Below are 27,514 nucleotides of genomic sequence, written 5' to 3'. Positions count from 1 at the left end.
GATTTGGGGATGAAGAGTGCTTCTGGGAAGGGACTGGTCCTCTGAAGTGCAACAGAGCCACAAACTACCATGAACATTGGCATGTGCTGGAATTTGCTTTCTCCTCTTCTCTCCCATTCCCTTTTCCTCATGTGCCAAGGATCTTTAGATTATGAGCCTGAGGAAGAGGTGCATCTTATTTTTGTAAGCTGCTATGAGAGCCTTTGAAGAACAACACACACTTTAAGGTTCAAAAAATTAAGATATGCACAAATGGGCTGTTGGGTCATACGGTGAAAGCTTGCATGCTTTCTTTCTAATAGAAGACAGAAACAACAGGTAATGCAATTCAAAGCATGTTAGAAATAAGCCGCTTATAATTAGAATTAGAAGAGGAGAGAGCAAAATATGGTCTGAAGCTCAGCATCAAAAAAACTAAGATCATGGCCACTGGTCCCATCACCTCCTGGCAAATAGAAGAGGCAAATAGAAATGGAGGCAGTGAGAGATTTTACTTTCTTGGGCTCCATGATCACTGCAGATGGTGACAGCAGCCACGAAATTAAAAGATGTCTGCTTCTGGGGAGAAAAGCGATGACAAACCTAGACAGCATCTTAAAAAGCAGAGACATCACCTTGCCGACAAAGGTCCGCATAGTTCAAGCTATGGTTTTCTCAGTAGTGATGTATGGAAGAGAGAGCTGGACCATAAAGAAGGCTGATCACCGAAGAGTTGATGCTTTGGAATTATGGTGCTGGAGGAGACTCTTGAGAGTCCCATGGACTGCAAGAAGATCAAACCCATCCATTCTTAAGGAAATCAGCCCTGAGTGCTCACTGGAAGGACAGATCCTGAAGCTGAGGCTCCAATACTTTAGCCGCCTCATGAGAAGAGAAGACTCCCTGGAAAAGACCCTGATGCTGAGAAAGATTGAGGGCACTAGGAGAAGGGGACAACAGAGGACGAGATGGTTGGACAGTGTTCTCGAAGCTACCAACATGAGTTTGACCAAACTGCGGGAGGCAGTGGAAGACAGGAGTGCCTGGCGTGCTCTGGTCCATGGGGTCACGAAGAGTCGGACACAACTAAACGACCAAACAACAACATATTGGGGGGGGGGCAAGAGAGTGGGGCCCTGAGTTATAGCTTGTTTAGCTTATACGTAAATCTGGCACTATTTGGGCTGAATGTGTGTTGGCTTTTCTACAGATCTCACATCCAGTGATGGCAGTCAGGCATGGAGCAAATCCAGTGGAGATAATCCTTAAGACACACACATAAACAGCATTTATCTTCTGCACGGGGCTTCAGCTGCTACAAAGCAAGCTCCATTTGTTGATCTTATGAAAGGAATCCCATATATCGTTGGCTTTCTGTTCACCACATGAACATGCATTGTGGCTTGGATGCATAATGAGGCAGCAAATCTGAGTAAATTATGACCAGGTTACATTTTGCAGAGGTCACAAAAAGCCAAAGAGAATGCAATTTTGTCTCCTTGTAATTACTTTTCTCTTCTAAATTACCTCCATACAAGAACGGTGGCTGAAAAGCACCAGGACATCTATTTAAATGAGTTCAGTAGCCCTGGTAGTGTACACCAAACATTCTTAATGCACGTTAGTGCTGGAAGGAAACTATTTACCTAATCCAAACAACAAGATGTTATAAGAACTGAAGAAGATTCACTGTGCTAATATGTCTGCCAATGATATGTCTGCATAGGCTTTATGGAATGAGTCAAGCAACATATTACATGGTCATTTTTTTCTTTTTTCTTGCTGTATCAATAAAAAAATAAGAATACATAGTCATTGTCATTTGTTCAAAGCATTTTTCACACACTGTTGTAGAAACCATAGGAGTGTTGTGAAGTTAAAAATACATTTCTGGTATTAAATTTTTTCTGCATCTTCATACTAGTGATATTAGTTACTGGTCATGGTGCAGGTATGAAATTTTGTTTTATGCTGTGGCATTTGCCCTCCTAGGTGTGTGACATCATACTGGGTTCATAAGGAAAGGGTTAACTAATTGTAAAATGACTTACCTATAGGAACCCAAGGGGAGGAGTTAGAGTTAGAGTTGTTAAGAAGTCAGTCTGGAGTTAGAGAAGAGAGAGGGAGGATAAGTCTGTGGGTTGGGTTAGTCTGATGTGAGAGAGTGAGAGAATCTGTTAAGAGGAGTCAGTCAAACAGTTGCGATAAACAGTCAGAAGGTATTAGGAAGGTATAGGCTGGTAAAGAAACTCAGGTTAAGAAACTGACAAGAAAATTATCTGAGAAACCATAAACTTGTTAATGCTTATAAAATAAACTTGTTTATTTGGTTCAGTTTTAACTGTCTGGACTCAGTGTGTAGCCGAGAGTAACGGGTTGGTGGCAGCGGGGAAGTGAGCACAGTGGTGGCACAGGGATCAATAGACCGTCAAATGTCCGGGGACCCTGTGTGATCGCCACATATGCTAGTGTTGTTTTATTACGCATTGTTTGCTTTTCATTATTTTGTACACTGCTTCAAGATTTTTGTACATTAAACTGTTTTATAATATGAATTCATGATTCCCCTGAGAGTACCCAAGGTATTTGGATCCCTGATGAAGAAATTCAAATGGCAACTTCTGTGGTACGAAAATATAATAAGTGACGTTATTGACCATTCGTTGACCCAGGCAATCCCATCCTATGAGTCCTTCAGCTTTTCTTCCCTATGATTAATTGTCTCTCTGACCAAAATAACTGAGTTTTTCATCAAGTATTTAAATAGAACAACAAATATTATTTATTTAAGTAAACTTAACGTATTTCTACCAGCAAACTTAACATATGAGAAGAGAGAAAGGTGTACCTGTTGGATGCCTACTTACCTAAAGATCATGTGCTTGCTCCACAGATCCTGTACATGGTCCACAGAATGTGGAGGTTGTTGACATCCGATCTCGGCAGCTGACCTTGCAGTGGGAGCCCTTCGGATATGCTGTGACTCGTTGCCACAGCTATAACCTGACAGTCCATTACCAGTATGTGTTCAACCAGCAGAAATATGAGGCGGAGGAACTAATTCAGACGTCATCACACTATACTTTGCGGGGACTGCGACCATTCATGACTATCCGACTGAGGTTGGCTCTTTCAAACCCAGAGGGCAAGATGGAGAGTGAAGAGCTGGTAGTTCAAACTGAGGAGGATGGTAAGGAAAAAGAAAGCGCTAATGACTTAAAATGTTAAAGTAGTTGAAAACACAAGTTGTGACTATCAGTGTGCACATGTGCACACACATAGACAGCCACAAAATGCAAGGAAGGCAATAAATATATATATATAATAACAATAAATATTTATATCACAATCTTGTAACTAAACTGAATGCCCTATTTAAGTAGATGACCTGAGCATTTCTGAATACTCCTTTCTTGTGGGTGGAAATTTTAGAAGAAGAAGCTATAAGTATTGTAAACAATAACTGCTTTTTCTCATGTCCTTCCTAGTTCCTGGACCTGTTCCCCTTGAATCGATTCAGGGTGGACCTTTTGAAGAAAAAATCTATGTTCAGTGGAAGCCACCAAATGAGACTAATGGAATAATTACACTCTATGAGGTAAGGGGAATTGATTGTTAGATGATGCAAGATGTACTTCCACCTGTGGTGAATGTGGCGTAGATGCCTTTTAGGTGTTGGCTGTGTGTCCCAAGGCCTGGTGTTGGGAAGAAAAATCTATGAAAAATACTGCAGACTAAAACTCTGGAATAGAAGAGGCCTAGGGGCTGCCTTATTTGCAGGTATAATTAGCACTACATGAGTAGTTTTACTGCATTGCATGTTCAAATGCATTTATACTTAAATCTGTGCGGTTGATATTGTCTCATGCCCACCAGTTGGTGGTCATATTCTGATGTGAGTTCATAGATAATGGCATCCACCTTGCACCTTCTCTGTTCAGTGTCTGGCATTTGCTATATGACAATGTATTTGCTAATAACTGCTGGGAATCTTAGGGCCTGCAGACTGCATCTAGTCATTTTACTTCTCACTGTAATTCCTTTTGTTCTCTAGGGAAAAACAAATATCCTCTTTTCATATGAGTTGAGTTGTTGTTGGTAGAAATCCTTTCTAGGTTTGAAGCAACCCACAGTCCTTACAATATGTACTCTTGGCCTGCATACAGATTTCCCTGAGCTTTTCTGTTAAGTGAAATAATAGTCTTTTGGGATCATTATCCACATCATAATGGATAATGGCCATAGCAGAGAACTGGGGTGGGGGTTGCCTGTGGGCAGGATATCATTATTACTTTAATTTTAATCCACTCTGAGAGTCCTGTGTGCTCAAGAGTGGGGCAATCATTACCAATATAAAATAGAGGAGGTAAAAAATCAGCAGTGTTGACAAGGTAGCCAAATGAAGTTCATGAACTCCTGTACAAAACTTAGGTCCTGAACTCTGTATGACGGCAGCAAGGGATTAAATGTGAATACTAAAATTCCATCTAGTTTCCTGCCTATAATTTTCTTGAAAGGCCCATTTGATGCACTGGAAAAATATATTTTAAGGTAGAATATGATCTTGCCTGTTGCGTCTCATTTCAACCACTTCTATGACTGTAGCAATTCTACCGGTTGTCTGTGCTGTAAAAACAGATGGCAGAGGGCTGGCTGTTTGCAGCAAGGTTAATGTGCTGAGCCTCTCACATCTGGAAACATGATTTTCGAAAGTGGTTTGGGTCAAAGTAAGAAATTGAGTTGAATAGTTTCAGCTGAGTCTCTGGTGGATGTTTGCACATGTCACTAAAAGGCTTCCACAATTTGTTCTTCCTCGCAATGTCTGGGCAAAGGAAATCCTCAGCTACATGAGGCATTAGTGTTGAACATTGCAGCTGAGGCACATGGCAGATTGGTACATGGGAAATGATTTGCAAATGAATTAAGACAATACTGTTTTGTTTCACTGTTTGGCATGACAGGTGTGTTGCAGATCCCAGAACGTGAAGGCAGATAATAAGCTGCACACTGAATCTTACCTCAGTGGAAACTGTTTTCTGGGAATCTGTATGATCTTGTGAGTTACTATGAAAATAAAAGAGCATCAGTTACAATGAAAAATATAACACCTTGTAATTTTTTAGAGACAGTTTGCCATTTACACTGCCTGCAGGTACAGAACACTGGAAGGATTTCCCCACTCCTGAAGTTACTTATCCGACTGAACAGATATAGAGTGGGGGTGATGCATCATAAAAATCATCTTGGTTGATTCCACATAAAAGTGTTTAATTGATAATGGTCATCATTTATTCATTCAGCTTGTTATACAGCATCCAGATGAGATGGCTGAGAATGTGCACTGACCACAAAATTGGTTCAGGCTCTACTTCAGATCTGTTGGTCCACAGTGATTTGGAGTTTTTTCCTGTGTGTGTGTGTACACACACACAATTTTAAAAATAAATCATGCAATTATGGCCAAATTAATAATGAATGAATGAACAAGAAACTTCCCACACTGCAAATAAATAAGTTAGAAAGAATCCACCACCAGGAAACAAGAAATTGATAATTAAAGCCATGTTGTGGCTGCAAGGGGAGGAAATCTGTGGTTTAACAACTGTGAATGTGTGGTGGGGGAGTAAGGGACCTAGGTCATCATGGAACTCATCTCTCCTCCATTTCCCCCTTTGCTTTGCCCTTCAGTCCCAGGCATAACATTACTGATATCACCTATTTAAGGAAGCATTTCCTGTTTCCTGACGGTCTCTTTAATTACTTCATTTTATTTTATTTTTAGGGTAATTGCATAGCTGCATAATTATGATTATAAATTGGTTGTTGTTTTTTTTTTAAAAAAACGAGCAATTAAATAGTACACTGTAGGGTCATGGTGGTGACCCTACAGTGTGCAGAGTTGTGTCCTTAATGAATGAGCATTTCTTTTCCCCTGGCACTTACACTTACCTAGAAATAAATCCTATTGAAAACTACCTTCAAAATATATATGCTTAGGGTAAAGCTGTATTGGGCAGGTTTTCATGTGGTGTAGAAGTGAAGTGGTCACTCCCATGAAGTTTGTTCTTCATTTGACAACCAGGAGAGGCAAAATACATTAGAATGGAAGATTTGGAAGAGGGGAAGCTACTGCTGATGTTTATCAAGAATCCTGTCATTTGGGGCAGGCAAGGGAACCCAAACTGAAATACCCCCAATATTTTAGCTTCCAGATGCTAGTGGAACCATACAGTCCATGACCCACAAAAGCTGGTGGCTTGTTCTTTCCAGGACTGGAAAGAAATGCCTTTCATTAGGCAGAATGATGCAGGCATCTATCATGATGGATGCTGGTGGTCGGGGGGGGGGGGCAGGTGTGTAGCACTCCCTGCTGCCTTGGTCATTTTTCTTGAGTCCCTGACCATTTACTTATGTTGGAACAGAGATATGTGTGCCACATAATTTGCACTGTACCTCTTAAGCCTGGTACAAGGATATCTAAGGAAGTGTCTCACCCAGTTCTCAGATACAGAACTGCTGAAAATATCATACACCCCAGAGTTGTACTCTGCTTTGTTGTTTTTGGAGTTTGTATGGATGATTTTATTGTTTTTTTAAAAGAGTTTGTTGAGTGGATTTTATAATTTTTAGAACTTTTGTTTGCGTGTTCTGTTCTGTTTTTATTTTGTATACCACTTTGATGGTCTTATGTTGTCAAGCAGTCTATAAATTTGTATAATAATAATCTAACCTTCTGACTTCACATGCAGTGGAAGATGCTGTCTCATAACTGGTGTTGACATAAGATTCAGCTCTCAGTCTAGTTTAACTTCCGTAAATTGAGTGAGGACTACCTTCTCCTTTGCCTCAGGCAGTAAAATGTCTTGAGATAGCCTTGAGTCTTTCTGGCAAAAGTTGGAATGCTACGCTTACCTAGACAGGCTGCCACCATAACATCTGTCCCAGTGCTTCAAATACGAGTTGTCTTGGCTAGCAGTTTTAGTTTGCAGGTTATTATCTCCTTGCCATAATGTTGATTCATTCAGTCAATCAATAACAACGGCTGACCTTACAGACTCTATACATCCAGATACTATATAGCTAAATAGAGCCATGAGGGCCCGAAGGGACCAAAAAGCCATCAACGTAAACCCATCCTTCAAGGAGATCATCATGTTAACAACCTGCAGATCTAAAAGCCTAACTATCTTCACACCCCTAGAAAGACTTCTTAGGATATAGAACACTGTTATGGCTAGCACATGCAGACCAACTGTGAGAAGGAAGTTGCTAGCATCAACCTCCAAGCCAGAGTAAAGTCATGATAACTTTAGTCAGATACGGGGAAGCTTTGGCCCTCCAGATGTTACTGAACTACAACTCCCATTGCCCCTGGCCATTGATCATGGTTGCTGGGGTTGATTGGAGTTGTAGTTCAGCAACATTTGGAGGGCCAAAGGTTCCTTGCACCTGACTTTAGTTCATAAAGAACTACTTCAAAGTGTAAAACAGTTTATACTTCCAGTGTCCCCGATGAGCCTTTTATGACTCCCTTGCTGCAGTGTGGTGTATTCTTCGCACAAACACTATTTGCAGTGTTTAATAAATCAAAACTACAGCCTTGCTGATTAAGAAAGAAGTTTTAAAATGTCAAGTTTCACTTTTTCCAGTGATTCATTGAATCCAGGTAGAAAGGGGTTATAACACACATCACACATAATGTACCCTCTCAGATAGAATCTATTCCAAAGTGGCAGGTAGCTAACTATTCAAGGCAGACAGACAGGCAGGCAGATGATTGTGGATGTGATGACTAGAGGATGTTGAGCAGATGAAGACATGGGTTACAAGGAAAAAGAGAGATCACAGTTGCATTTTAAAATCAGTCAGGAAAGAAAACTGATAGGTGACAGAGCTAAAGAGAGACACTTGATGTAGCGATGTGGAATGATTGCAGGCATGCCTGCACAAATGTTTAAACTATGAATCCGATAGGCAGTGTAACTTTTGCAAATAAATAAATGTTTAAAATGTTGCAGAATGGATACTTTAAGTCTGATCCTTTAAGCATCTGCAGTGGTGGTGGGGCTAATGCAAAGACACAAGCTCTGAACCCCAGCAGAGTGATGTATTAGGAAAGTGGTGTGTGGGTGTGGGTTTGTTGAGAAGCATTATATGGATGCTCCGTTAAGTCCATTTCCTATCTAGATGTGAATGGCAGACCTAATACAGTTCATTAAGGTTTCTCTATTCTTCTGAAAGCTTCTCTCCTATGAGTCAAACGTTCAAAATGCCTAAGAGGCATCACTCTGAATGATGTAGACTGCATGATGAGGGCACTCCTGTAGCATTAATGTCATTTTCCTGAATTTGTAAATACAATTATGTGGAACTTATTGAAGATGATGATGATATTTACCCTAACCATAAATTTGTAAGCCTCGTAGCCACAGCCATCTGCATTTCTGTGCCATGTCTCTCTCTCTCTCTCTCTCTCTCTCTCTCTCTCTCTCTCTCTCTCTATATATATATATATATATATATGATGGAGGGAAGTTTTAAAGGGGACACAGATTTTCACAGGTTTTCGTGGTATCTTGAGCTGCGTTCTAAGAACTAGTGTTCTTGGGTTTTTTTTAAAAAAAATCTAAATTTGAAATGCTTTTTTTATATTAAAAGTCACCGTGACAATCTGGAGTAATGCAAGCATTCTTCTGCCCATCTTTGCCAGAATACCTGGTTAGCGGAAGAGAAGGAGGAATGAAGGCAAGCAAGCGGGAATTGAATTAGGGTAGCAATGACACAGTTGACAAAAAGAGGGTGGGGGGTCCAGTACTTGCAGTGGGATCCATAAATCAGGATCTTCTTATGTTCTTAAGATGCTACAATAGGGGTAGAGGCCTGGGTTGTGCCACAGCTGATGTGTCAGCAGATCAGGCTGCCTGCGTCCTCTTGTTAACCTTTATACATCCTTACAATCCAGTGTGGTGTAGTGGTTAAGAGCAGTAGTCTTGTAATCTGGGGATCCGGGTTCAATTCCCCTCCCCTCCACATGCAGCTGCTGGGTGACCTTGGGCTAGTCACACTTCTCTGAAATCTCTCAGCCCCACTCACCTTATAGAGTGTTTGTTGTGGGGGAGGAAGGGAAAGGAGAATGTTAGCCACTTTGAGACTCCTTCGGGTAGTGATAAAGCAGGATATCAAATCCAAACTCTTCTTAAAATCCTGTAGTATCACTCAGATGTCATGAGTGAAGCGAGCTATTGATATGTGACTTTCTCAGTTAATCTAATTGTGTCACACATTTCCAATTATGGTAATTTAAAGATACCACACATGGGGGGATGAATTAATTATTAAGAATCAATTAAGCCTTGGCACTATTTAAACACCGGGGGGGGGGGGAATATGTGCCTATCCTATATCTGAACTTAACCTTCGTTCTGATTTTCCTTCTTATTGCGTTCATAACAATTCTGCAATTGTAATTAGATGAATCTAGTAGAATGTCTAATGTTTTCAAGGGGAAAGAGTTGGGATTCATTTTAAAGCATTTCTGCTTCTATCTCAGTCAAAAGGAGTTTGTAGTTACTGGTACGTATTTTAGCTTGCATTTAAATGCAGGCTTCTAGAATACCTCTGGGATTCATACAAGACAGAAAGGATCCCCATCTCCTCTTTTGTCCTTCAGGCTAGATGGAATATGTACTAGATTTCTTGCAGTTCCTTCTTTATAAAAGATCCCCACCACCACCACCACCAGTAGAGAAGAAGAATTGGTTCTTAAGAGTTTATAATATTCCCAAGAGGCAAATTTGGGGGAATATAAATAATGTTATTTTTAAAACAATACAACATCTCCAACTTTGCATTAGGACACCATCTCTACTCTAAAATGGAGCAAAGACGAGAAAGCATGATATTATTTCTTCAGTCAAACTGTCTTTACTTTGGCTCAACATTCTTCATCCTCAATTTAACAAATAATGCACTTTTTAAAGGGAAAAAGAACTGATTGGGTGTTGAGGAACTGAGACTTAATTTTACTGGGGGGGGTAGTGGGAAGCAATAGTAATATCAAGGTGATATTCTTCATAGATATGGAGGGAAGGCTAACGAAATCACGATGAAATTGATAGCTGGGCTCCACCAAAATGCAGTGCAGAATCCCACCACCACTACCAAAGTGGTGGAAAATGGGTTTCTACAACAAAACAATTATCTGACTGCTTCATTATTTGCTTTTCAACAATGCGGTGAACAATCCACATTCTACTGAGCAGAAAGGAAAACAGAGAATCCTCCCAGAGTGAAAAATAAATTTTAAAAATCACACTTCAGTTTTTGTTTTTTAAAAGCCAGTCTAGGACACACATTCAGTTATGTGAAGATAACTTCTCAACAGTTGAAATAAAAATCCCAGGCCTGTTTCTGTAAGCGCCCAGCCATATCTATGGGGTGAGAAAGAGGAAAGGGGCTCTGTAGAGCAAATCCTAGAACAAACCCTGAGGAGCATCATAAGGGAGCGTGCCTGTCTTTACTTGGGAAATGGCTACCTTATGGGCTCCATAGGCAGAATCAGTTTAAACTGGCTCCACCAAGCTCCAAGTTACCCTCATGCCAGTCCTGGTTCACCCTGTTCCAAGGTAATAGGGAACAAATGATGAGTATTCAGTCCCAAAACAGCTCTAAAATAAACCTCTCTGTAAATTCTAAATATTGCAGTAGCTTCAGATGCCGTGTACCATTTACAGCAAAAAAGATGAAAAGAGAGAGGATTAAAAGCATTATGTGGATCATTTCTTCAGGATATTTAGAATCAGGCACATTCCAGAGTGATCTCTCCTGTTACTGAGGCATTGTGGAATTCTGCATACTAGGTTTGTTAACCTCCTTCTGGAAACATTTTGCTGCTTCTCCAAATTGTCTTGGCTTCCTCCAGTTCAGGAGTATGGCCAAAATCTCTTCTTATCCATTTTTTTTTAATTGAATTGCTGAAGCAGTGCAAAGTGAAACTAATCTGGATTGTACCACTGTAGACTGGAGGTGGGCAAGTGCATGACTGAATGTTCTGCCTACTAAAAAGTTATCTGCGCACAGAAAGGAAAACGTCAGGGGGAAATGTTCTCGATTCACTGTCTCCCCGGCATAGAGATGGATGAACCCACTGAAGTCTGGCCCATTTGAGTTGTACATAGGGATGGGGAGGTACATAAAATTCTGCAAGAAATATGATTAAAAGCACATTGAGGCAGTCCGAAGGCTAAAGCACTGCCCTTTTTAAAAACCCTTTCTAAAGACTACCAAAATAATGTCACCTAAATATGTCACCCCAGCCTGGAGTAATTATTATGCAATGCTTCTTACTTTCATACCCTTTGAGTTAGAACAGGCATAGGCAAACTCGGCCCTTCAGGTGTTTTGAGACTACAGTTCCCATCATCCCTGACCACTGGTCCTGTTAGCTAGGGATGATGGGAGTTGTAGTCCCAAAACATCTGGACAGCCGAGTTTGCCTATGCCTGAGTTAGCGTGATAGTACTTGTATGGTGGCAGGGGCAGGGCGGAGTGGGGGCAGTGGCAGAGCTTATGCCCGCACTGCCCAGGGCGAGCGCACTCCCGAGGGTGCTGGGGCACCCTGCCCTCCCAGGCACAGGATAGCTCAGGGGTGGAAAAAGGGGGTGGGGGGGCGTATGGCCCTGGTTGTCTTCGCTGAGGGGGGTGACATTTGGCGCACCACCCGCCTGCGACTCCCAAGCCTCCCCCAGCTGTCAAAACAAAGCGGCGCAGCACCCCCTCTTACCCTGATGGCTTGGGGTAGGCTTGGGAGAGCCAGTGTGGTGTAGTGGTTAAGAGCAGTAGATTCGTAATCTGGTGAACCGGGTTCACGTCTCCGCTCCTCCGCATGCAGCTGCTGGGTGACCTTGGGCTAGTCATACTTCTCTGAAGTCTCTCAGCCCCACTCACCTCACAGAGTGTTTGTTGTGGGGGAGGAAGGGAAAAGAGAATGTTAGCCGCTTTGAGACTCCTTCGGGTAGTGATAAAGCGGAATATCAAATCCAAACTCTTCTTTTTGGGAGTCATGGGCGGGTGGCATGCCAAATGTCAGTCCCCTCCGCGAAGAAACCTGGGCAGCCTGCCCCCACCGCACCCTCCTTCCTCTGCCCCTGAGTGGGGGTGCGGATGTTATATTCAACAGGAAAGTCACCTGACTTTGGAAAATCAGACAAAGCACCACCTTAAGAGCAAGGCACAGTGTGATGTCAGGCCCAGGTGCAGCAATCTGAGGCAACCAGACAGGCACCAAGGTGACTTTGTTGTTGTTGTCCACCCTTAATTTCTAACACACTTGAAACATGGGCCCATATTTAAGAGCATTTTTTGGTTTCGCTTTTTCTACATGCATTCCTGCAGTATCGTAAAACAATTTACAGATGAGGTATTCTCTGTGCTTTTCCAAGGAGCCTATTTTTTAAAAAGGAAAAAAAAAAAAAACTTATACAGTTCACAGGAAGCGCTGGCACAGCAAGTTGTATGTGTATTATAGCAAAATATTCTTAGCCCCAAGGACTGAGAGGGGTACAGTACAGGAGATTGAATAACCTCTAGATGCTTTAATCTTATCAAAGCAATTTCTATAGTTGTCATTTTATGTGCTATTAAACTGAACAATGCTGTTCTCCAATAAAGCCATTTGAAATAACAGCTCATTAAAATTGCTTCTCTAATATATAGCTTTCTAATTAATGTCAATGGGTTACAGAGCTTGGGAAGCAGAATTGACTATAATGTTTGGGAAGTAGGTAAAATAAAAAATAATATATATTTTATCACTAATGACCTTTTAGTAAACCTAATGAAATCCTTAATGGTCTGTATACATCACAGTAGAGCTCACGGTTGCTTTGTTATCCACTTCATTTTCCCACTTTACGTTTACGTTGCTCCATTTAGCTTTATTTATAGCCAATGAATAAAACACGATTTTCAGGGAAGCATGAGTAAGACGGCAAGAACCCAGAAAATACAGTGGATTATGAACAATACACTGTGGTCCCAGTTTGGGGGGAAAGGAGGCAGTTAGCTATGGATGAGAGGCACACCATACCTCCTTGTCTTCATTAGTATTGTTAGAAAAATTGGGTGCCACCCACCTTTCTACCAAGCTGGAGCGAGATTCCAAAGGGTTCCAGGCACTCACCCTGGGTCTATGGTTCTTTGCAGGATTGAGACATGGCAGAGACTGTCATAGCTTTAAGAAATAGGGTTTGTTCACCTACCACCTTCAGTCTTTAAGGAGGGAGTTGAGATCTTACAGCATGGTCATTTCAAGAGGGTCTTGTACTCCGCAGCAGTGCAGCCCCGGATTCAAAGGCATGTCTCCCATCCAACCTGCAGCCAGCCAGCCCAAGATGGATCCCAGTCTTCCTTCTTTCCTTCTTCTTCCCAGCAACACTTGCTCAAGAATCTTTTTCTGTCACGTCACACCTTGGCAACCTTCCAAACCCCCAATCTCTCTTTGCACCTCAGAGCAAGGGGGGGGGACACACAGTTCTGTTGCATTGCCAATGGTCCTCAGTGGCCCTCTAGTGTTTCTTAATGGCCCTAGCTTGGCCGAGTCACTTTGCATAGGCTTGCCCAGAAATTCCTCTGCAGCTTGTTTTTCTCCCTTCACATCCCAAATAATCAAAATCCCACCATTTATAAATTTCTAGAGTTTAGGGGGCCCCCTCCCAAATCTATAACACTGACCCCCCCATTTAGCAAAAGGGACAGCTTTACACAGCTGTGCAACAGAAAACAGAACAGCTACTGGCAACATTCAGAGAAATCCACCAAAGCAAATAATAGCACAGTGACACATTAACACAACAAAAGTTCCTCTCTAAGTGATCTCCAGCTTCTTGGATTCCTTCAGGACTTCTCTTTCCTCCTGTGGTACCCTCTGGTCACCATTCTACACCCCAGTGCAGCTTACTCAGTCATCCACACTTGGCAGCAAAGATTTTTGGCACCCACACTTGGCAGCTTCCATGGCATGTTTAAGCCAGTTACAGATAGGTAGCCGTGTTGGTCTGCCATAGTCAAAACAAAAAAAATTTTTCCTTCCAGTAGCACCTTAAAGACCAACTAAGTTAGTTCTTGGTGTGAGCTTTCGTGTGCATGCACACTTCTTCAGATACACAGTGTATCTGAAGAAGTGTGCATGCACACGAAAGCTCACACCAAGAACTAACTTAGTTGGTCTTTAAGGTGCTACTGGAAGGAAAAAAATTTTTTGTTATGTTTAAGCCAGGATGTCTTCGTCAGTGCCAGAGATGTCCCACCCACAGTCTTGGACTGAATAGTTTTATTTTCAGAAAGTAATCATGGTTTGAGGTTGCAAGAAGGTTAAAACATAACAATCTTAATACTGTGACCATCCTGCCACATAGCCTCCTGATGTATGCCTAGCTGCAGTAAAGTATTAAGTAAATAAATAATAAATAAATAAATTGTCTGGTAGTACCTTAGAGACCAACTAAGTTTGTTCTTGGTATAAGCTTATGTGTATCTGAAGAAGTATGCATGCACACGAAAGCTTAGTTGGTCTCTAAGGTGATGCGTCAGACCAACACAGCTACCTACCTGAATCTAGCTGCAGTAAACGGATCTTCTCCCCCAATCCATGAATTTCAAGAGTAGCATGAAAATTGTAGGTGGGTGGATACAGTCATGTACAGATTGCAATTGAAATGATGATATAGTGGTACCTCAGGTTAAGTACTTAATTCGTTCCGGAGGTCCGTACTTAACCTGAAACTGTTCCTAACCTGAAGCACCACTTTAGCTAATGGGGCCTCCTGCTGCTACTGTGCCGCCGGAGCACAATTTCTGTTCTCATCCTGAAGCAAAGTTCTTAACCTGAAGCACTATTTCTGGGTTAGCGGAGTCTGTAACCTGAAGCGTATGTAACCTGAGGTACCACTGTATTTTGATTCTCCAAAGAAATTACCCTCCCCACAAAAAAGTTCAGGTTTTGTCTAAAATTCAGTGTTATTCTTGACCAACCTTTAAATAAATTAGACCCCATACACAGCTTTGCCCCCAAGATACTTTGGTATAGTTGACTTTGTTCCTATTCTGTATTTTAGATTATGTGAGCTAATCTTTGAGATGTGATGTAATCTACTTTGGGGTTGGAATTAGGATGGAATGATTGCCTGAAATTAGGATAGAATGGTTTCCTACCATCCTTAGGCAACCAAATCTTAATATTACTGATATAATTAGATACCTCTGATCATATTACAATATGACATAATCATCCTGTTAAAATAATATGGAGATATCACATTTACCCAGTTAGCTGCTTAGACAAGAAGTCACAATAATTTATTTGTACTTCACAAAATCCAAGCTTTCTTTCAATTTAGTTGTCCATAATTTTTTTATGTTATTGATGTGGACATCTCCTAATCCCTAGCTTTACCAAAGAAAACTATATTTATACTGTCCCTGTTATTTGATGTTAAAATAACCACTACTACACAGCTACTGTGCGTGTGGTGTGTGGTTTTTTTTTGGGGGGGGGGAATCACCAAGGAAATGTTTGCTCACTTGTTTCCCATGAAGATTAGACATCTTGGCTACTGCACCACAGCAGTGTTGGCAAGGGAATCAGCAAGCCCATTGCACTACTAATGCATGATGTTCTAACGACCTTGGCTAGGCAGAAATAATGAGGCATAGCCTTGGGCTATAAATCACACTGATTTGGGAACTGTAGGAACTCATTCTGTTTCGCCATCGGCAAAGGTCTGCTCTGCTGTCAGCAGAGTTTCTTAGACTCCTAGCTTCCTCTGTCATGGTAATCAAGTGCCAAGAAGACGGCTTATAAAAAGAGTTTTTAGGAAGCCCCCAGTTACCGTACTTACTACTGGTTTAACTTGCGTAATCCCAGCAGCAATATGGCTGTGCCAAGAAGGAAGGTGTTGCTTCTCTTAGCTTATTTTTGTTGAGAGGTTTTAAATAAAGAAAACATTATACACTTTTACAAAAAGCCTGCCTGGACCACAAAATCCCCTACAGCAAATGTGTGTTATTTTATTGTCCACAATAAGTCATATTGATGAACTGCTATCTTTCCTTGTAAGCAAAAAATAAAAAAAAAGCCTGGGGTTTGTTTGTTTTTCAAGTGGTTACTTTTCATTTAGCAGCTTGTGGTTTCTTTAAGGAACAATAAGGATAATGGGATAATGATAACAGTTTAAAATCTCTAGCAAGGAAAGTGTAAGGGTTTTTTTTTGATGCTTTCAAAAGCATAACAGCTTAGTTGGAAACCAATATTTTAGAGGCTTGGGAAGCAGTTTTTAAAAGTGTCTAGTTAGCTGCAAATGTTTCTTACGCCTGCGGAGGATATTGGGAGAAGTGGGGAGGCCAAGAAGGCTGCAAGTTTATTGTGTATATCCAGCCCAATGAAGCATCCATGTGCATTAGCCAGGGCCCCAGGAGTGTTTGCCTCAGCAACCCCTAGCATGAATTAGAGGAGTGTAAAATGGAAAGTGAATGGCTTCCGGCAGAAGAAGACGCTGCCTTATGTCATCTGCTATTATCATCCCTCTGGAGGTGTGGCTTATAGCCTTTCAGGCCATAAGTCTTTTCTGAAAAAACAAAAACAAAAATACCCCAAAAAAGCCACACACCAAGATATCCAAATAAGCTATGAAAATGTTTTCAATGAAATAGCCCACAAGCCGGTTCTAAATTAGATGTTACATGACATCGCTGTGTAGTTCCCTGCCCCCCTTTTTTAATGAAATAGAATACAAAGGAAGTGGTGATCATGGGTGAAGGAATGATGGAGTCAGAGGCTGATTAACCCTTTATTATCTTGATATTTTAACTCAAAATCACCACTCAATTTGGCTTTCCATCCAGGGGGCAAAAACCAAGTATCTTTTCCTAAACAACTGGGGAGAAGCTTCAACAGGGGGTTTAATTGGAAGCAGCTGGCATGGTAGGGTGTGGTGGGGCAAGGTGCCAGTGAGCCCATTCCAGCACTGCCACACAGACTCGATCTTGCTGCCATCCTGCCCATAGCTGTCAACGTTTCCCTTTTTTAAAGGGAAATTCCCTTATTCCGAATAGGATTCCTCGCAAGAAAAGGGAAAAGTTGACAGCTATGAATTCCTGCCACATCCCATCTAACAAAGCAGCATTGATGCTACTGTTGCAAAATCTGCAGAGCAGCACCACCAGCTGCTACTACATTTGAAATATTTCAAACGTGTGTTGCTTTTCTATAAGGCAGTTTATACTCTTTCTAAAGTAAATGAAAAGAATATAATAAACTATTTTTTAAAAAAACCAAAACCAAAAACCTTTGCATATCTTTTGTTTTGTTTCATTTTTAATTGGTACATTAAAAATTAATGAAGATATATTCATAAAAAACAACAACAGACATACAACCATTAATATTTTTGAGTTTTATAAAACTCAGGAAATTGACAACAACTCCATATCAAAAGGCTGTTGATCTGGTGTACGTCAACATAAAAATATATTGCTTTTCTGTGCAAGAGAAGAAACATCAATATAGAAAATGGGCGCAGGGTGTGTTAAAAATACTCTTATTAGAAGTAGTATCGCATGGGTGAGACGGGGTCTAATGAGAAACTCAACAAAATGTTATTGTTTTTACTTTCAGTTTATCTAGGAAATCCAATGACTTTGTAGGGCACACATATAAGTGTGTGTGTGTGTATGCGTGCGCGCGCACACACACACACACACACACAGAGTCAAAAAGTGCATTGCTATTCCCATTTCCTTTAGCTTCTGGCCTTAGAGATTTTGCATTTTAGCCAATGTAGAGCTGTTGTGCTCAGTACTGCATTTAACAACATACCACTCTCTGGCTTCACTGCTGCAAAACATTTTCGCTTCGAAAATTTATTGCTTATAAATATTGCCAGCAGCTAAACACATTGCAGTCTGCTGTAAGCCCATTCTGCCTTGGCAGTGCCTTGAAAAGTGCTCATTTTTGTAATGAAAAGTTAAGATCAGATATGGCACAACCTCACTAAGGTTGTGACTGTTTTGCTTGTCCAGTGTCATCCCAGTAGACATGTCCCTGGATAAATATTTAGATGAAGGAATAGTGCCTTCCGTTTGACAGCATTTGTGCTACACACAAAAGGCCCTGGAGTTAACTCTTTTTGTTGCAACATGCCAGATACTTCATACTGTGAAGAAGACGTTCAGTTTTATATCAACGTTGCAGTCTTAAATGAATCAGATCAGAAAATGAGGAATGGAACATAAATTAGTATTGTTCTAACTCCCATTTTGGCTTACTGGAAGAGATTACGAGGCAGCAGAGGTTCCTTTCCACACAAAAGGGCATTTCCTTCATACAGGCACATGTTTTGCAAGTATGGAGTTAACAGTGACAGTTCTTTAAGCCTTCGGTAGTCAGTGTTATGTCTCCAAATGGGGAGGTAGGGCAGGAGAGAGAGACACTAGGACAGGGGCCTTCCTCTTCACAGCTTAGAGCTGTGGTAACTAGTTGCTTCCCTGCTGGGACCAAAGGACACTTAAAAAATAAAATAAGCAAACACAATTTGCTTATTTTTTTTTTTTAAATGTCCATTTAAAATGTCTCTTTAAATAGCAAATAAAAGATTGCAACTTTTATAATAGCAGAAACAGGACATGGGATGAAAGTGAGTATGTTCATGCTTTAATTAATTTTAAAAATGTGTCACGTCTAGGGAAAGTATATCTTTAAAATAATCTTTTTTATTAGACATGTTTACGGAACCTGAATTGATGTCACGCTCAGGTTCGCAAACTATAAATGTTACGTACATTCATGGTTTATGTTTATTTTAGTGTTGGCTTATTAGAATTATTCTCTGGAATTATTTGTAGTCGGAAACCATAAGGATATGTTTTAGTCTTAAAACTTGCACCTCTAAGTGGAGTAGCAATAAATGTATTGTAGGGTGTTAATAATATTTATTCAGGTATAGTTGCCTTGAAACATATAACGTATCATAACCATATGTATAAAATGGTCTAAATGTGTAGTATGTAAGGTGTAAAACTACGTATTCAGAAATTCGAAAAATGTGCGTAGTACCATGTCTTATGTTTGAGTAATAATAATAATAATGAATTTTATTTATACCTCACCCTCCCCGGCCAAAACCGGGCTCAGGGCAGCTAACATCAGGTATAAAAACAATTGGTTAAAATACAACTTAAAAACAGGATTAAAATACAACTTAAAATGCAGCCTCATTTCAGTAGAAGCCCAGATCAAAAACTGTTAGGGGGGGGAGTCAAATCTTCACCAAGGCCAACTATCCAAACTGGTCCTACATGGGCCAGAAAAAAGCCAGGAAAGTCCCCAAATAGGGGTTCCATCACAGAAGGAAAAGGAAAGGGGGGGGGATCAGGCTGATTCCAAGCCAAAGGCCAGGTAGAACAACTCTGTCTTACAGGCCCTGTGGAAAGAAATCAGAGCAGTGAAGATGTATTATACTTTTCACTTTCTTATTCTTGAAGCAAATGACTAGCTAAGGCTGAGAGAGGTGGTGATTTGTCCAGAACTACCCATGAAGCTTCATGGATGGGCAAGGATTATATCATGTTGGTTCACATTCAAACTTAGCCCTGTAACCACTAGTCCTCATTGGCATTGGTTTCTCGGCACAGATCAGAATTAGAGTGTATGATGTATAGGGCTTTCTCTGTGTCACTGGGGAGGGCTTTTCTTCTAGAAAAAAATGGTGCTGGTACTCATCATAAAGTTGTTACAGTAAATGCCACACATTTAACCAGTGTTTTTCTTCTAGAAAAAAGATGTACCAATCAGTATCCCCAGAAGAAAAGCAGTGGCTATGTTCCGTGTGTGATGGCTTTCAACTAAGCCTTCCAATGTTTATCAGTTGGTAAAAGATTCCCATAACGTTTTAAGGCTCTAAATTTTCCACATAGACCCCTTTCCCTGCATGAAATGAAAGAGTGTATCACAAACTGTGAGTTAGCCTTAGACAAGCAAAGTCTGAAGATAATCGGTAGGATCATAGGATTGATACAGAATTTCTTGTGCATCTTTGCCATGTCAGGGTATTATTGTTAGGCGTAGGGTGATGTACATAATCTGATGTCGTGATATAGAGGGAAAATATGTTCATAGAGATTGAGTTAAGCTGAATGACTTGAATATTCCTAAACAGATTAGTTTGTATCACATGCTGTCCCTCCAGTGACAGAAGGATCTGGGATCCAGTGGAGGCTGTCAGCAATGGAAGGATTCTACCCCCTTCCAGCACACTGAGCCATTTCCTGCATTGTTCCAAAGGGTCCCTCATCTCTTGGAGTAGGGTTTGAGACAGCGATAGGTGCTGCTGGGTGCAGAGAATGAATATGGGGAAATTGACTTCCTTCTCCATTCCTCTGACTGAAGCCCCCACTAGTTCAGGCAGTATTCATTCATCAGAGGAACATGGTTGGATGTCGCCAACTCCCTACTGAATGAAATATATCTTCTCCTTACTAGGATCTACAGTGCATTCCCTCACAATGGCCAGGAATGCAGGAAAAAAATTCTGCCACATTTCTTGCCACTTCTTATGAAACCATTCAGAATATGTAGTACTTACTCATCCCAGTCATCAGTGATCCATGTTTTAAATGCAATGCAGAATAATTTTTTAGTAGAAACTAATTACATGGCTAGTAATGTTCAAAGAAGACTTGAAGGTGCATCTTCGATATTGAAATACCAATAAATGCTGTTTCATGTAATAACTTCTCCAGAAAGAAGACATTTCAATATCCAAGAAGCGAAAGTTGTTTTATCTTGTAAAATAAGAAGTTTGTACAGCAATCAAAACACACTCCAGCAACTCTTTGAAGCCCTATCATTCCTATTCCTACCAAGAAATGTCCTTTCATTGACATTTCCTTCTAGTTGCTTGCATTGTTTCCTCAATCTTTCAGCTTGAAAATGTAGCTGCAATAAAACAAAATGTCAGAGGAAAAAGCAACTACTGTATAAGTGATCTCTTATCCCAGTTCTGATTTATTTTTGTACAGTAAATTGCATGCTTTGCTGATATTAGGTCATCTTTTATTCTTGCGGACAAAGGCTATAGGATTTTTATCTGTTAACTATACTTCAGCACAGCTTTCCCAACCTGGATGTTCCAGATGTTTTGGATTACAACTCCCATCAACCACTGCTAATATGGCTGTTCTGGCAGGGGCTGATTGGAATTATTTTATTTTTATTTAATGAATTTTAATGCCACCCTTCTTCTGAAAGATCACAGGGAGGCTCACAACATAAAAATACAGAACACAAAATACATAATAAAACAAAAACTGTAGTTCAAAGCATCTGAAGGGTGCCAGGCTAAGGAAGTCTGTGTATTGGTTTTGCAGTCAAAAATCTGTTGAGGGTATTGTTATTGTGTATGTAATGGTTATGGTTTAGAATGGTGTAGGTTGGATACCCAAAGTGGTATTGCAAAGTAACAACCCTGCCTGATATTTATGGTCAGTTTCACATGGCCTTGCTTCAGTTTTGTATGTTCCTTTGACATGCATATTTTTGAACTTTAAGGCACCAGGCAGCTTTTTGACTCTTGTTGCTTTGGGGCTAAACTCTTTCATTTATATCAGTATTTAACAGGCAAGGTGCTGCTTATGTGAATGTGATATAGTTACCAGCCTTTTCATGTATTATACACGTGCAAACGAAGATCTAGCCACATGTGTGTATCTGCTGCACTTGTTACAAGGTAGCTGTCGATTTTATAACATGCAAGGCTGCCTTCTCTCCCCAGTGCTGAAATTAGATGTTTCCATATCAGAATCAAACAGCCACTGCCATACCATTTCTAAGCTCATATTTAAATGACGCACAGAGATGGAGGTTGAAGGCAGTATAATATTATTCCCTCTGGTGTCTGCCACTCAAAACAATTGCTTCATGTTCCTTCGTGATCAGACCAGCCTAGTTTCATCTGACATTGTCTCTATCTCTTAAGCTTCTGTTCACAATTGCAATGCCTAGAAAAGAATTGAGGAACCTCCCCACCCCAAGTCAAATTCAATACAAGTGGGAGCAGATGCTCATCGACCCAAAGTGGGTGCGGGAGAAACACCCAAAATGGATGTGCAGAAAACACACATACATCCCATTCTCTCTCTCTCTCTCTCTCTCTCTCTCTCTCTCTCTCTCTCTCTCTCTCTCCTGACACACAGACACCCTGAAGGGATTGGGCCATGGAGGAAGCTTCCGTCTTTGATAGATTCCTTTGTTTAGCCTCTGTGTGCCAAAAAAATGGCTTCCTTTTCTCATTGTTTGGAGAAAATAAATAGCAGTGGATGGGATATGATGGGAGAAATCAGGTGGTCTAGATCTGGTGTGTGGGCTGAAGGGTCAGAGAAAGTGGCATAATGCATCCTGAGCTAGAAGCCAAATTATATAATGTGTGGAGCTGATACTTAGCTGTAATGTCTTTTGCAGAGGCCTCTAATAAAAGAGATAAAAAATAGCAGTAGATTCAGGATAGAAAAAAGGACATAATTCAAATACGAAAGTCAGTGAAAGTCAATGCTGTCTTCTATAGTCTAGAATACAGTAAGATACCATCCTACTTAATACATAATAAAATAATAATAATACTTACTGAAACTTTCTGATGCATCCTAGTTTCCAAACTAGGGATTGGAACATGGTTCTTGTAGAGCTGTACTGTCAGACAACAGAGAGGAATGCAATTACTAGTTGCCGCAATGGCTACTATAGTTCTTCACAATACTTCGTGAACTTCCAAATCCACGTAGTCCAAAAAAGGCTGAACTAACATGAAAGTCCAAATATCCATGAAAGTAGTTACTCAGAGGGGTCAACCCCCACCCTACTGATTTATAATAGGCTTCTTTATACATTACTCTTTTCAGAAGGATATGGTGGAAACTTGATTTCGCTAAAACACGGGTGAGTTAAGAGGTGGGACTTGTGGATTTCATTATCAGCTTCCTTACCTTCTCCTACCAATCATTCAAGCATTTTTGGAAATAGGGAACTTTTTCAATCAGTTGGTGGTATGTTCTGACACTCTGCTTTTCAAAGCAAGATTAAAAAAAACAAATAATCGTCATGCATGTTCAGTGATTTGCAAAAGCCTTTGAATGCCAGCTGTAGTTGGTTTCCACAGCATAGCTACTGTCATATTATTAAGCAGATCTGGCCATTCAGTAATTCCAAAACACCAAACGTATTCTCTCTTTTGCAGTGAGCAAAAATTCAGTTGGCAGATACAGAAGCTCCAATTATTTTGTTAAGAGTTTATGGTAGAGAAATCGTTAACTTCTGTTTATTTAGGTCAATCAACTGGGCATCATTTGACAATCAAAAGCAGCGGGGGCACATGTATATATAAAATGTATCAAAGCATTCTTCAGTTGCTGGGTCTTTAGGCAATCGCTTTGATGCAAATCATTACTTTTCCAATAATTACTCTTAATTTGAATTAATTACAAAAAAAACCTTGATTTTCTATTACTTTGTGATGATTTCCCCACTTCCCCAGTGGATTGGTAATCCTGTTTAATTTTCAAGCTTCTGGTATTTTCCCATAAGAATAAGTAAAAGCTGTTTGAAACATGTTTCTTTCATAAGTATTTAGTCACAGGCAGAAACACTGCAATATCACCAACTTGAAACAATAGTCAGAATAACATCTATTCCAAGTTGGAATTTACTTTTTATAGTTTTGGGTTTTTTTACACTGTCAGGATCTCTTTTGTACTTCATATTGGAGTCTCATGTGTGCTAAAGGGCTCAAACAGGATCTGCACCCTGTTTTGAAGCAGTAACACTGGATATTGTTTGCTAAATATTCTCCCAGCGATGAGAAATTATCTACCACAGTGGTTCCCCAACTTTCCCCACCCCGCACAGAGCACTTGAAAATTGCTGAGGGTCTTTGCTGACTATTTAATGATTTTTCTGGCTGTTGTAGCAATTATAACATACAGCGATAAATTTACAGGCACAGGTTCTGAGAAAAGGAAATGCAAGACATATCGCATTACAGTGGTACCTCGGTTTTCAAACGTAATTCGCCCCGAAAGACCGTTTGCGTTCTGAAATGTTCAAAAACTGAAAACTGAAAACGGAAATCTCAATACAGAAGCTGCATTTCCATTTTGACTTCCGAGGCACGTTCGAGAACCAAAGGATTTCCTTCTGGGTTTACAATGTCCAAGTTCCAAAATGTTTGTCAACGGAGACATTCGAAAACCAAGGTACCACTGTACCAGTGCAGCAAGTAATGACCACAAAATTATGGCTGTCAGAAGATCATTCCAGAGGCTCTTTGCATCACTATGTTTCCAAATCATGGCTTTTGCCGTTAAAACAGTAAATTTTAGAATAGGATTAAAAAAGAATCATTTTTTAATGCAGCGGTGAGACAAGCTTTGTTCCTGGCTACAACTCAGGGGTAGCCTATTCCATTTCCAATTGCCCCCTCCTGCCCCACTTCCGCCACCGTTGTGCCCCACTGCTCGTTGAACTTTGTGGGACCCAGAATGCTCCTCAAAGTTTTGCCAATTGGCTCGCTTCCTGCCCTGCTTGGGGGAGGAGAGTAGACAATTGACAGCTGGATAACAAGGACACCCCAGCTCTCACTGAACTCAACAGGAGCTGGGGCGCTCCTCAATCTGTTACCACTTGCTTAGCTTCTCTGCTGGGGGGGGGCAGGGAAGACGAGCAGCAATGCTTTGTTCCCAGAATGCCTCCCTCTATGGCAGAAGCAGTGGAGGTGGGGGGGGGGTGGAGCACATCTGCTGCCTGAGGGAGGCACTTCACCCCAAGTCATGGGCAGGCTGCCTCTGCTACAACTCATGGTCAGTGAAGGGAGAGCTTAGCTACTAGTCCCAGTTCAGAAGCCATAGAATCGTAGAATCGGAAGGGACCACAAGAGTCATCTAGTCCAACCCTCTGGAATATAAGCATCTTTTGCCCGATGTGGGGCTCAAACCCATGACCCTGAGATTAAGAGTCTCATACTCTACCAGCTGAGCTATCCATGCTTAAGCAAACTTTGGCTCAGATCAGCACAGCATGACAGTAAAAAGGACCAGAGAGGAGCAAAACCAGCTCCTTTCTAGAGCCCCTTTCCATGATCTTGCTAAGCCACCATTTGGCTTGTTGTGTTGTGCAAACCAGCATCGTGTGTATGTGTGTAGAGGGAACGGAAGGCAACTTACACACAAAAAATGGTGCAGAATATTTGGAGAATATTCGTCAAAGTGGCCATCTTTTTGGATCAGTTGTATTTTTTTTTAAAAAAAGGCTGATTTTACATGCTCTGCAGTTTCACACAGGGCAGCAACTGCTACGGCAGCACAGTTCCCCTGTGGAGAGAAGCACAAGTGCGGGAACAGCTTGCACAGTGTCCCATGAGCGGAGCTACGAAGCTTGTATTGAACTTAGCACTTGTTCTTCCTGTTACTAAGTGGAATAGGAACACCACAAAGAGGCAGGAAAGCTACTCCTCAGAGAAAGTGTGCTTTATGACAAATGCGTTAATGACAAGGAAAATAATTTCTTCTTCAGCAGGGAAATTGTCCAAATGTATCCCTCTCTGGCTTTCCAATTTTCCTTTGCTACTAAAGCCTAATGAGGTATAACTTTTAAGGAACTGCCAGATCCTATCAAGATCAGTTCAGTTCCGAGACTCTCAGCGTAAGAAGCTTAAGCCTACATCCTCGGCAATTAACCTTGCTCACCTTCACACCACTCACAATTTTTAAAATGCTTGGCTTCCTCTGTGGGCTACTCACCAAGGTACAACTCTTCCCAGATTTACTTACTTACTTATTTAACAAACCCTTGCGCTGCAGCACTTTTGCAGCCCATGGTATGGACAGCGACTGAGCACCTGCGGGGCAGTGAACAAATGCAGTGGTACCTCAGGTTAAGAACTTAATTCATTCTGGAGGTCCATTCTTAACCTGAAACTGTTCTTAACCTGAAACCTGAGCCAGTGTGGAGTAGTGGTTAAGAGTGATAGACTCACAATCTGGGGAACCGGGTCACACTTCTTTGAAGTCTCTCAGCCCCACTCACCTCACAGATTGTTTGTTGTGGGGGAGGAAGGGAAAGGAGAATGTTAGCCACTTTGAGACTCCTTCGGGTAGTGATAAAGCGGGATATCAAATCCAAACTACTACTACTACTACTACTACTACTACTACTACTACTACTCTTCTTCTTCTTCTTCTTCTTCTTCTTCTTCTTCTTCTTCTTCTTCTTCTTCTTCTTCTTCTTCGTCTTAACCTGAGGTACCACTTTAGCTAATGGGGCCTCCTGCCGCCACCGAGCCAATTTCTGTTAAGAACTTAAATTCATTCTGGAGGTCCGTTCTTAACTTGAAACTGTTCTTAACCTGAGGTACCACCTAAGGTAATGGGGCCTCCTGCTGCCGCTGCACGGCCGCCGTGCGATTTCTGTTCTCATCCTGAGGTAAAGTTCTTAACCCTAGGTACTATTTCTGGGTTAGCAGAGTCTGTAACCTGAAGCGTCTATAACTTGAAGGATCTGTAACCTGAGGTACCACTATAGTACTCTCTCTTCTTCAGTGTTTACTTATTTAATAGATTTGTATCCTGCCTTTCACGATATATCTCAAAGCCACCTGCAGGAAAAATAAGACAAAACATACAATATACAAAATCAAAAGCACCCATTAAAACACGAGAAAATAGCAAGCAGCGGGGCAGGGTTCATGGTGCAAAGGCCTCCTGAAATAAAACCGTTTTTAACTGGCATCTGAAACTCAGCCTGATTTCTTACAAGATGCTGCCTGCCTGGTTTCTAATGGGAGGGAGTTCCATAGGACTGGATCCAGCACAGTGAAAGCACAGCACCTCATTTGCATGGGTCTTGCTTCTGGGCCATGGAGGACCACTAATAAGGCTCCCCTCACCCCTGATGATCTCAGTACACTGGCCAAAATAAGTCGCTAACTAGGAGAACCTCCCAGAAAAAGTTTGGGGGTGGGAGAGAGATGACGGCCAATGGTTTCATAGTGCCAAAATGAAAACAAACAAACACCCCATTCAGGTTTTCTTTTTCTTAATGGGCAATTTTTTGTTTTCCATCTCTAAATCAAAGAGTTCTGGAGAAGGGAGCCCCTCAGTCTCATCTGGCAGCTTGGAGGAGGATTTTCCACCTCATTAGTAAAAGGGCAAAAAGCTGAATTCCCCCCAGGGGGAAGGATTAAAAAGCATATATTCATATTCAGCTACACTTTCATTCTTTTAGTGCCTGGCTAATTGTGATTTGGTTTGATTGCATTAAAAACAAGCAAGGCTGCTTTTTATAGGAACTCTTGATAGGATAGTTTTTTCTCAGTTTAAGCATTCCTATAAAATTACCTTTGCAGATAAAATCACTCATATTCGGAAGGAGCTAGACACCACCATGGGAGCAGGGCCAGGGCGGGAGAGTGCTAGAGCCCTGTCTGGTCAAGTTGCA

General features: G+C 41.1%; 1 protein-coding gene across 17 annotated transcripts in view; it reads left to right on the top strand.

The window, feature by feature from the left end:
- Positions 1-27,514, top strand: part of PTPRT (protein tyrosine phosphatase receptor type T) — a 568,067-nt gene that overhangs the window by 398,924 nt on the left and 141,629 nt on the right. For all 17 annotated transcript variants that reach the window (XM_083618319.1, XM_083618332.1, XM_083618326.1 and 14 more), the window contains exons 8-9: positions 2,873-3,169; positions 3,468-3,577. In XM_083618319.1, coding sequence (XP_083474445.1) covers positions 2,873-3,169; positions 3,468-3,577 — 407 coding nt within the window. The remainder of the gene's footprint in view (positions 1-2,872; positions 3,170-3,467; positions 3,578-27,514) is intronic.

Source organism: Podarcis filfolensis (genome assembly GCF_964270895.1).
Source record: "Podarcis filfolensis genome assembly, chromosome: 6".
Lineage (NCBI taxonomy): Eukaryota > Metazoa > Chordata > Lepidosauria > Squamata > Lacertidae > Podarcis > Podarcis filfolensis.
This window is presented reverse-complemented; position numbering and strand designations above follow the sequence as displayed.